The 12072-nt window shown below is 35.7% G+C and overlaps 1 protein-coding gene across 2 annotated transcripts in view; it reads right to left on the bottom strand.

Annotated features, from left to right (window-relative positions):
• Positions 1 to 12072, bottom strand: part of EIF2AK4 (eukaryotic translation initiation factor 2 alpha kinase 4) — a 38588-nt gene that overhangs the window by 517 nt on the left and 25999 nt on the right. The window contains exons 27-38 of one of the 2 annotated variants that reach the window (XM_083837920.1): positions 11797 to 11862; positions 11117 to 11287; positions 10420 to 10494; positions 10192 to 10299; positions 9364 to 9492; positions 8251 to 8337; positions 6983 to 7095; positions 5333 to 5391; positions 4102 to 4199; positions 2826 to 2894; positions 2354 to 2398; positions 1149 to 1273 (exon numbers count right to left, since the gene is read on the bottom strand). In XM_083837920.1, coding sequence (XP_083694046.1) covers positions 1149 to 1273; positions 2354 to 2398; positions 2826 to 2894; positions 4102 to 4199; positions 5333 to 5391; positions 6983 to 7095; positions 8251 to 8337; positions 9364 to 9492; positions 10192 to 10299; positions 10420 to 10494; positions 11117 to 11287; positions 11797 to 11862 — 1145 coding nt within the window. Of the gene's footprint in view, positions 1 to 1148; positions 1274 to 2353; positions 2399 to 2825; positions 2895 to 4101; positions 4200 to 5332; positions 5392 to 6982; positions 7096 to 8250; positions 8338 to 9363; positions 9493 to 10191; positions 10300 to 10419; positions 10555 to 11116; positions 11288 to 11796; positions 11863 to 12072 lie in introns of both variants that reach the window. The other variant, XM_083837919.1, reaches the window with a different exon arrangement.

The following is a 12072-nucleotide window of genomic DNA, read 5'->3' as shown; positions in this document are numbered from 1 at the left end:
ACAAAAATTTTGTTTTAAAACTTTAAAACTACAGATTAAAAATCTATAAAACATGTGGCTAATCATGGCACTAAGCTAACAGCAAAGATTCAGTAGAAAAGCAATAGCTTTAGTTCATTTGCCTGTCACTACAATTTTCCCCTTCATTCCCTTTCTATTTATCTAGTCAATTGAATTTTTCGAAGGCTTATGCCTGCACACAAAACACTGCTTAGCCATAAAACGGGAAAGGAAAACAGACACACCCTGCACTGTATGGAGTAACATCAGTATGTAGTAATTGGGTTCTGGGTTCTGTTGCTCACAGGTTTGCAAGTCACAGGACAGAAAATGCTTCATTTAGTATTTAGTTGCCTTAGTAAACATTAGCAGATAAAGCAATTTTGGTGCGTCTCTAAGAAAAAGGAATTAAAGCCAATTTTTAGTCTCATTTAAAGGTTATGTAGCATGTTCAAATTGAACATTTAAGAAAACTTACTATAAATGAAACTGTCATTGGGGAATGAATATCCAGGTCCCACTTAACTGTGCCGGTACATGCAAGAGTTGAAAGTTTGAGGCTTAAAACAACATGCCTAGAATACACTGTTTCAGCCTTGCCAGATCCAGCCAGGGGACTGAGTTGAGCATAAATGCTTTTATGCTTAGAAAACAGAAGTGGGCTTTACTGTACATGTGAGAGAACGTGCACTGCATTTGCTTGAAGCTGGGCAGTCTCAGCTTTGCCAGAGTGCCATCACATTCCTTCAAAACAGGAGGAACTAAAATGCACTCTAGTTTAAGAGTCCCTCCCATGAGAAAAGAGGGTTATTACATAGCAGAAGTAGTATATTTGGATGTATGTATGTTTACTATTTAGTTGTTTGAACAAAGCAGTAAATGAAAACATAGTGGGAGTACACTTTAGAATTTCTTGAAAAGGTTTACAAAATGCAGAATTCAGATTACCACAAGTGAGGATTAGATGATGTTAACTTTCCCTTTTGTTTCATGTTAGCAAAAAATAGTACTCAAAGAAATATATATGTACTTCCTAAATATTTTTTTTTTTTATCTCAGGGAGAGGGGAGGACAAATTAAGAGCAGTTGGTTAAATGAATTTCAAATTCAGGAAACAGAGATGTTTTATGTACCTATAAGAAATTTACCTTTTTTCCATTTTGATATTGTAAATTTCATCACAAATTGCTTGCAGATACGAACATCTTTGTTTTGGCCATCGTGACATCAGTTGTCTCACAGTAGCATCAAAGGCTTGTCTGTCTCCATCAAACTGGAAACAAAACGGACAAGGAAGTGTAAAACAGTACTACATTCTCTAGCGAAGGAAATACGTCTCCCGGTAGGATTCAGTCTTCTGAACACTGCCTAACATCAATACCCCTTAATTAAACAGAGTACTAAAAGGTTTTAAACGTTATTCATATAAGTGCAAATTGCCTTTTTTTTTTTTTAGAAAAGGTATTAAGAATGAGACTTGTTAGTGATCAGTTTCTTAAGACAGTTTAGCAATGCTGGCTGAAATATGAGAACTTTAACATAACGGCAGTGAAAAGTGAATGATGTAAGCTGATTGTGTCTGCTCCCTTTTCTTAAGAGGTGATGAACGCTCTCTGAGATTTGGGTAGGCTGGGCGATATAAGTATTTTGAAAATTTCTGATGTTTCACTAAGGTCTAGACAAATACTGCTTCAGAACAACAAACATAAGGCACGAAAGTGAGTATTAAACCTGAATCCATTTCCAGGCAGGATGCCATTTGTATTCTGGGGGGGGGGGAGATTTCCACCTCTGATAGGAATTTCTGACTTCAGAATAATTGCTCTCTTTGGAGGAGGTAAAGAGCTTTGTCTTCAGGAAAAAAAAAAAAGAGAAGAAAACCCAACAATCACGTAGCTTCTGAATTTTTAAAGGGGTCCATATAATACTTATGCATCCTCTATTTATCTCATCTTCACTAGGAAGAGATGCTTCATCTGCTGTACTCAAACCAATTGCCTCTATTTTGGGGTCCTCCTTCATTAACAGTTTCAGGAAACACCTTTGCTGAAACCACCCATTAAAGCTTACTGGTTTTGAAAAATGCACAGTGAGACTTAATTTCAGGTAACTTCTGGGAAAAATCCAGAGTTTTTGATTAGGACCTCCTATTGGCGTCTTCTGTAACTAGGGAATTTGACCAGAAGATTTTTCTAGCTTCATTCAAGCAATCTGAGTAAAAAGTCCTTTCAAGTTTTAACACTTCAGTGGGTAAATTTTACATTCAGCTTCATTAGGAACAACATTTATAATCTGTTGTTCAATTAAACTATAATACTTAATTGCTTACGTCTAATAATACTTAATTGCTTACCTCTAATAATAAGAAGTGTATCACAGTTTCTTTCGGCAGATCTACCTGCAAAAATATCATCAAGAAGTAAAATATTTAATAGTTCTTCTATCATTGGTTTGCCAACTGTAGATTAGTTGTACTAAAGGGAGTCACTTTTTGAATTCCAAGGAAGCATTTGTGCTGACAGCACTGGGAATATGGTAAGGTTTTAAGCATTTTAAATAAACTGTTCGTGACAGATTGCATTATGGAAAGTTCAGAATAGGCACAGGCAAATCGGAAATATTTCTTGAAAAGCATATGCCATTTAGAGTCCTCTGTGACGTGGTCAGCAAAGTCTAAAAGCCATGTGCAAAAGCTGTGTTGGCTTAAATGTAAGAGCAAATCTAGCAGGAAAGTGAGGCTATTGGTAGTAACGTGTTATAGGTAACAACTGCAACATCCCGTTCAATTACAAATCTGAGATGAAAGCTTTTGCCAAAATACTTACTGCTAAAATCTCTATCTCACTTGTTTTCTGTTGCAGGCTAGAAATGAATGTCTGAAGCCTTGTTTGTACCTGCCAACAAAAGATGGGCAAAAATAAAATACACCGCTTCTGTGACCCAGGCTGGAAACACTTGTTTTCTGTTTCATAGATAGGAGAACAGAAAAGGCTGATTCTAGCACAATTCGTACAAGACATCATATTTAAACTAAATTTCACATTTAATATAATTTTCAGTAACAAATCCACAACACACCTGGATGAGCAGACAGGAAGCAGACGGGCTGCACCACTCTTGCAGCAGTAATAAAGATTTGGTAATACTGGTATTGTGCTAAAGCAGACTGAACTGCATGTTACATTGTGAAGCCTCATGTATGTACTTAAAAAAGCTGCCTTTGTGGGCCTTAAATAACTTCTCAGAAGCAATGAGAACCTGGGACTGGATACATTGAATCATCTACAGCTGAGGAAGAATGGCTGATTTGAAAGCCATAGCAAAGCATGGCTTGTTCCACTTTTTGCAAGGCAAGCTATAACAGTTCTGCAAAGGTAACATTTAACAGAAATAGTTGTAGCCTTGCATTAAAATTGTCTTTTGTACCCTGGAAAGATGCTTGTATTAAAAAACTGAAAGCAGCAAGCCTGTTTAGCTCAAAGCTCAAACAATAGCACCCACTTCTTTATTTGGGTTCCAAGAAGTATTTATAGGGGTCATTTTTGTGACCCTGAAAAGGGGATAAGATTACAGTTCTGTTTTAATATGTACTCTAAATATCTTAAAGCCACTAACCCTAAATAAGCAAACTGACATTTGCTTCTACAGTATCAGTTCATCTTTCTACATTACTATAACTACTGTATTTTGGGCGGTTTTGTTTTTTAAATTTGCATTTTTTTTCCTTAGTTCTTTAGTTTGTGGCAAGATAATGAAATGTATGTGTTACAAATATACCGCAAATTAAAACTATGCTGAACTTGCACCTTTAGCATGCAAGTATTTATAAAAAGTGGCAAATTGCAGAACCATCTTTCCTACTAGAGTAAGATTTCTAATATATGATCATGGCTGAGCCACAGCAATGTCACAGGTAACCCCCAAGATCCTAAATATATTTTTTTTCAAAAACTCTTGACTTCAACTGTTTGTGTTATTTATAGTCTATTTTACAAATACGAACAAACAGGATGCATTTGTCTAAGGTGATAATGAAAATATAAATTCTGACGTTCCTTAAGTTCTAATGATTACTTCTTAATACTTATTGGATGTGTGTACCTGAACTTCTTGACGCCGCCTGGCACTGGCAGATAATTTTTCAGGAGCTATAACACTAACTTTAGGCACTGCAAGAGTTCCATGAGATTCAAACACGCCTAAAATGCAAACATACAGTTTTAGATTATATTCCTTTTTACAAAAAGTAGCAAGAAACAGAAAAAATCACAAATATTAATATGCTTAGTATTTACTGTAGTATTCAAAAAGGTGGTAAAAAATACAGTCAAGTAGATAGGATCATGAAATGTGCATGTAAATTCTCAAAATGCACACCTATGACTCTGAAAGACTTCCTAGGTATAAAAAAAATGGTATTTTACATCAGCATTCCCTGAAACTAATAACAAGTTTCAAGTGACTTACAGAATTTACAAAAGAATGTAGTAGACATAATATCAAAAAAGAAAAGCTACTACAAGATTGAGGCAACTACTTAATGCTCTGTCCCTTAGAAAAGTCGATGACAAAACAAATACCATACCCATAAGCTTCCCCAAACAGTAGCAATTAAAATGTGAAATGGTTTATTTTGAAATCCAAATCGACACTTCAGGTAATCACAAAAAAAACAAAAACAACACCAAAACCACAAAGTTAAGCATGGCAGTGTTCCTGACTTTCAGGCAAGAAAAAAAAAGCATTTGTTTAAAAACAAACAAACTCAGACACTAAACAAGTACTTACTGAAATACTGAAGTAATTATCAAAATGTCAAACTATAAGAAGTACTTAATATTATTTATTTTTTAAACACAAACTTCTATTTTCAGGCTAAGCAGTGCAAATAAGTATCTATAAATGCACAGGTATTTTCACGTGAAGAAGAAAAATCTTAGAACGGTAATTCAATGTGCATAAGTTAATGCAGTCACAATCACAGGTTGACATTCATTTTTCATCACGGTAACATTTATTTTCTTAGGTTAAAATGCTCATAGTTTTTGGCTTTTTCCCCCTTCTCACTCGCTGTATCAATGAATGCTTATATCAGGCATGTTCTGTCTGTTGGTTTGAGCAGTTATTACTTTGGAGAAAATTTCAGTTTTAGATCGTGAGAAACAAAATCTGAGAATGGGGGGAAATGTCTCTAACCAGACGTGCTGCTAGAAAACACTTTCCTACGCTGACCTTGGTAATACTTTTAAAAATTATGTTACCGCAAGATTTTCTTACAAAACTTGTTTTAAACAGAAAGAGAAATCATTTTGTATGTTCAATAACTAAATACCTGAAATATTAGCAAATGATCCCTTTTGATTTGGTGTTGAGAGATTATCTGACGTTTCTCTAAAAATAAACAAAGACAGTTAGGGAAGCAAATTAACAATAACAAAGACATGTGTAATACACATGGTTCCAGACTACCATACAAATATACTTATTTTAATCCAACAGATAAATCTGTGTTCTATTCTGGAACAGACAGGATATCCTACAACTTACATTACTGAGGTACTAGGTACAGCAAACGACACAAGCAATTGTATTGGTATTGTATTGGACTACTGCGGACCAGCAGTCCAGCAATCTTTGGGTTTCCTTTGGATACAAAAAACTGCGCTCCCCATCATTCAAGAGTGATTTTAATCCTAATACCAGAATATATTATGAGAATATTGTCTTTATATTACTAATTTAATCTACAATGTATAGATTTCTGAGAGATGATACTAAAGTGTCAAAGTAATACTTGAGATCACACAAATCAAAAGAAACTTTCAATTATTTGGATCCATTTACTTTCCACATTCAGGATTCATTAGGAGAAAAATTTGCCAGTGTTATTATGATCATAATTATTTCATTTCTCTGTTTAGAATTACCAATTTTTTTCCCTTTTATGTTCTGTTCTCAGGATTTAGATATAAGATAACTTTTAGAAAGTATGCCTTTCTTTCACAACTTCTAATGGATCCTTGTAGATCTGTCACAAAACACATGAGGATAAGGTTAGTTGCAAAGTTAAATGCTAAGACTGGCAGAGGCCAGATAAAGGAGAATTCAGAGGTGGGTCTCAAGAGGTATCACCCACTTGTACACACTACGTTTGAGTTAAGCCTTTCCCAGCTTAAATGTTTCCTCTACTGTTAAGTCTATTCAGAAACATGGGTATCAAATCTGTTGGTTTCTTCCTACAACCTAGAATTCAGGAACTGTCTGTTCCTGCTGCCACTACATACATATATATGTACACACACAATGCAGATACATAAACATGTATAGATGTGTGTGTACTTATATATTTTATAAGGTATATATGAAAGAGTAACAGCTGTACTGTTTAAGCGCACCAGTGTGGCTGTAGTAGCCATTCCTGTGATTTCTGTGCTAAGTTCTATTTGGCACAGTAAACAGTAATTTTAACAGACGTAGGGTGCTGCTGTGTGCCCCAAGTCTTTGGCTAGGTGTTACTGTCACTTGGGCCAGCCACAGCGTGCGGGAGTCACACCTTCATTTTTACCACATCAGCACTGCGTCAGAATGAAAGGGACCTGCCGCTTTCATCCTTCAATTACACGGTGTGTGAATGTAAATGACTTCTGTTCAGTAACGGGGACTTGCAGGCAGTCCTGCCATACGAACAGTACTGCTGTTCTAGTAGCATTCCAGCTGGATGACCACACGGTCTTCTAATTTTTGAAGCTCTAAGGATGTTTGAATATAACAGCTGCTAGGAAAGTCAATCTCTTAACCTTAATGAAATTCTATAACCAAGCTTTTTGCTTTCTTTTCCCCTCAAAAGGAACTCAGCAAAGTTCTTGTTCCTTATTGAATAAAATCGAGGTTTAACTGGGCATATCTTAAAAATTATTTCATTTAAAGAACAACCATTCGTGTCTAATTTTGACTATTCGTGTACACGTGTTTTGCTACTTACCTACTACATCTTTCATCACAGATTTTAGTTTTCATTTTCTGGATCAGGTGATCTAATAAGTCAGATTCAAAAATCCTTTTCTCCGTCTGTCTGTCTTTCTCAAAGGATTTCACCTATGATGTATTTCAGTGATTCTTAAGATTGTTGATTCTTAAAATGGCATATAAATAAACTTCTCAAATTTAATCAAAACCAAACTGGATTATTCACCCATTAAAGGTGAAGCAGTCAAGGGATGAAATTGTCATCATTACCAATCAATCACTGACAGTTAAATCTTTGATCTTATATATTTTTTTTCCAACCAATTTCCTCCGCATTCCCAAAGCTTGAACTATCTTGTCCACTTGTATCTAATATGTGATAAATAATATTTAACAAATTGGTTCTTAGGTGCAAATACTGTATTAATAAAAGCATATTTGGTTTGGGGCTTTTTTTATTTTTAGTTAAGGAGTTATGTTAGAATTAGGCTCTCCTTGCAGTTTGCAAAGATTACACTCAAACATTCAAAACTTAAAATATCTGCTCCATCTTTACTGGAAAGAGATTAACCAGTCAACAGCATTCATCTCATTAGTGTGTTCTTTGCTGATTTTGCTTCAATAAAGTCATATTTAAAATAACACTCTGTAATAGTCCTGGAGAACACAAACACATATCTCATTCTCATAATCAAAATCTACCTCTTCATGTAGTTATTGCACTTATTTGCTCTCTCTGTTGCAATGAGAAGGCAAGTGATTAACAAGTTAAGTAAAAATTATTTTAGTAACTCACATTAACTAGATGACATGGCCATGCCATCTCCTGTCAAATTATTATTTTTTTCCATCAAAGAATGAATTTTAATTAAAAGAAAAAAGATCTTTTTTTTTTTTTCCAAATGATCCAGAATCAAAGATATTGTAAAACTTTTGACTTCTAAGAAGGTACCAAAACTAGAGGCTGCAGAACAGATATAGTACAGAAGGTGATAGGTAATTCAGGTTTTAACACAGTTCTATCTTTCTGTCTTAACCTTAACTCACAGAGAACAGCGTGGTTCAGACTCTTTGCATGTTTGAACAACAGTATAGTGAGGAATAATAAGCTGGCTTTTTCAGAAGAACTTTCTGGTACTTAACAACCAAACCCACGTTTACCTGAATTCCATCTACTTAAATGTTTTACAGAAAATACAATGTTCATGATCTTAAAAAAATAAAAAATGTAAAACAGACTATCAATCTGAAATAGCACTGAACATCCTCGGCTACCATGCTTACCTTAACGTGACTTCCTTCCTTATCTGACACAAGAGCCACATATGTAATCCCAGAGGATCGGCAATATTCCTGCAGTTCCTCCTGGGACTGAAATGGGAAGATGGGAAGGAGAATGGAATGCAAATTTGACAGATTATAAAATGATCACTTAAGTAATCAAAGTCTCCTGTCTTCAATTAGAGAAACTCAATATGCAGCAGTTACACTGAATATAAATGCTTCTGAGTGAGGAAAGCTTTATTAACAAGTCCAGGAGCTGAAACTTCATCTTGGATTCATATGTTCACCCAACGTTCCTTAAAAATTGAAATGGAAGTCTACACTCGGCAGTCTGAATTCCTAAGCCCTGTAGTCCTAGTTCCCATGTGGAAAGACTATCTATCTGGATCCACTTTATGGGCAAGACATGCTCAGCAGCACAGCCACTGTCCTAGCTACAGTAGACTACTGCTTCCTCCTTGCCAGCTGTCCTCACAAAAGAAGCACAAGTAAAGCAGGACACGTGAAATGCAGTTGAGCCTCCCATCAGCATGGATAAAGGTGCAAGAACAGTCTGCAGAGCACAGCTGCCCTCAGTGTAGACTTAGCCTGTCATGCACTTCAACACATTCAGAAGATTCTTTGAACCAAGAAGATCTATGAAGAATCTGTGAAGGGTCTGTGAAGAAGGTCTATGGATTTGCTCTGCTGGCATCTTCATCTCACCTCCTTTATTACCTTCACTGGTACAAAACATAATTCTGCCTTGAAGCATCCTCACTTCACTTAAAATGAGGCCGCTTAGCCCTGATTTGACTTATGTGACTTCTCCCCCTTGATTTCAATAGGCCTTGGATTCTGCACTCAGGGTTTAAAATGGGGAAGCTCACTTAACTCCTCTGTGCTCTGAGATGCACATAAAAGATCCTCCAACACATTTTTAAAGGCTCTAGTAGCTAGAGAGGAAGAGCACTGCAAGGCCAGTGAGACCTTCTTAACATTACTGTATCTAAGTAGCACTCTGCATTCTCAGTTTTATGAGTCTGTGATTCAAAAAAAATAATGAAGAAGGATGGTCTCGGTCTGTGTTAATCTTAGAGTAGAGCAATATACACACGTAGAAAGAAATTCTACCTGGGACCAGTCGTACATTATTTCAGCTGGAATTCCTGCAGTCCAGAGTTTCTGAACAATATTGATAGCTCTACCCATGGACATCTGACCAACACTTACAACCAGCAGGTCACATGAACTGACAGAAATCTGAAAGAAAAGTGAAAACAAGGGGGACAATAGTAACCACCAGACCACCTTTTTACCTTCATAAGGCAGTTACAGTAACAAAGAAGGATATATATACTAACATTGTTCAGAATGCATCAACCTGAAAAGAGGGGTCAGATTACCTCTTTTTAGAGCCACCATACTCCTAAGCATGTTTAAAAGGTGCTGAAGCTTAATCTTTGACAAAAGGCAACTGCACGTCCTGCCAAGCATGCTAGCCACTTCCGTTCTTTCTTCTCATTAAACTTAGCAATGTTAATTTATTCTTATAAATAAAAGTTAGTAAAATACATATTCCACAACCAAACAAAACTGTGACATATACAGTCCATTTCCTTAAGGTTCCTTCCTTGTAGGGGCAAAGTAACAATAGCTAAATATCAACAGTTGTAATTTTTCATCTGAACCAATGCTCAGACTGAGAAAAGTGTCTCATTTGAATTAAAAGGGTATCAAAGGGTATAAACCTGAACATCCGCTGTTCCCCTTACTTTATTAAATAATGCTATGTAGAGAGACACATAAAAAAACAAGTCATCTTGATGTTTTCTGTCTATTTCAGTATGGTATTTTGGAACACATCTGAATCTGTTATTTTTTGCCTATCTGTGGTTACAACTAGGTTACTGAGCAGTCAGGAGTAAGCAAACAACCACACCTCCCCAAAACCAAACTTACAGAATCCTCCACACTGGAAACAGCAGCAGTTATTTTGTCTATGGCTATGCTGACCCCAACAGCTGAAGGAACTGGTCCTACCGTCTGTGGCCCTCTAAATTGTGGAATCTCAAAACAAGACATAAACAAAATAGAAGAACCAAATAGTTACGTTTGGAAAATGTCAAAAAGGTTTTTCATCTTTTTCACCTTCTTTTCATCTAAATTCATTAAAAGACGTGCACGTACCAGATGATCATATCTGCCCCCTGCAGCAAGAATTTCAGGCACAGTTCTTTGTCTTCTTTTGATGTATGCTATAAACTGAAAGATAATACCATTGTGTTGCTGTATTTTGTAAACTAGTCCCAGATTTATAGAAACCTGTAAAAATAAAAATGAGTAAATGAACAAGTCCTGTACCAATATTACTGGTTAATGTAATTCATTTGCTTTTAGCAGCATGTATTGACAACACTGTTCTCACATTAGGAAGACATATGGAAACGCTATCTCCAAAAGCTTAAAATCCAATCAAAAGTAAGGAAATAATGCTTTAAGCTTAATGCATCACAACAGAATTGTAACACAAACTCCAAACAGCAAGCCTCAAGGAAGGTGGAAGGGGATGCCTTCAGTTATCGGCTTTCTACATTTAAAAAATATTTGTAGTTTATTTCAAAATTTAAAATTTCTTTATGCTCTGGGTTATGACTTCCGTCTTTGCTGGGAAGAAAATCTCTGTGCAGTTAAGACAGAAATCGATCCAGAGACTTATTCTTAAAATGCATCTCTCAAAAATCAATGCCAGTATTATTACTTGTCATCAAAAGATATTTTGGTGTGCTTTTTCTACTCTAACATATCATTAGTTTGTTTCATGACAAATTACATGGCCCAGTAGCCTACAAAACAACAAACTTATTAGCAGAGCGTTTTTACAAACCTGAAGTTTTATTCCAAGTTGCTTTAACAGAGCAATTATTTCCTCTAGATCCTTCATGCCATGCTTCAACAGCTGAGTCACACCTGGCTTTTGTTTTATCGTTGTGTTTAAAAATGGAAATACATTACTTGCTTCTCCCTTCTGCTCAATGAATTTGTAGAGTCGAGAAAGCTAAAAACAAAAATCAAATAACAATACAGATAGCAGGACTGACAGTGCTCGTAACAGGTCATGTTTATAAAAATATGCATATTTGTCTGTGTGAGTGAAGTATCGGCCTTTTTTTCCCCTCGTTTCTCCTAGCAACCTATCAGAGCATCCAGAAGTCAACCTTAACTCTCCTTAGGCAGACTTGCCAACAATTGCAGACAGTTTTTTTAAAAGTTTCTTTCAATTTCTTTTACTAAATACCACTCTGTACAGTGTTCCAGTTACCTTTTCACTCTTTTCATAATACAAAACACATTTAAGAGAAGACAAATGCATGGAAAGTAGCAATACTGTCTTCAAGAGAGAACTGAGAAAAAAAATCAGAGTACTTCCAAAGAGACTAATCTATTTTGGACAGTAGATATAACAGCTGATTCCTCTCACTCTACTTGAGTAAATTTCAAAGTCAATATAATATTCTGGCTTATGGCAAGTTTCAAGGAATTTAACATTGAATTAAAATTACTTACACTATTTGATGAGAGAGAGAGGTTACAGAATTTGGCTTCTACTTCTCTTTTAGTTAGCTTTTCAGTCTGCAGGAGAAACAGATGCAAACATATTCAAAACAACTGGGTTACAACAAACATTATTAGTGCTGAGAAGAATTAAAACACAACTTGCCAGTTCTTTTAGTTTAAGGTTGTATTTACAAACTTCAATCATACTGTAAAAGAGTGCAAATGATAAATAACACACTTTCCACTTATCTCCTAGCGAGGTCATATTGGGCTTGGTTCAAGAAA

This window comes from Anser anser (genome assembly GCF_964211835.1).
Source record: "Anser anser genome assembly, chromosome: 5".
NCBI classification, from domain to species: Eukaryota; Metazoa; Chordata; class Aves; order Anseriformes; family Anatidae; genus Anser; species Anser anser.
This window is presented reverse-complemented; position numbering and strand designations above follow the sequence as displayed.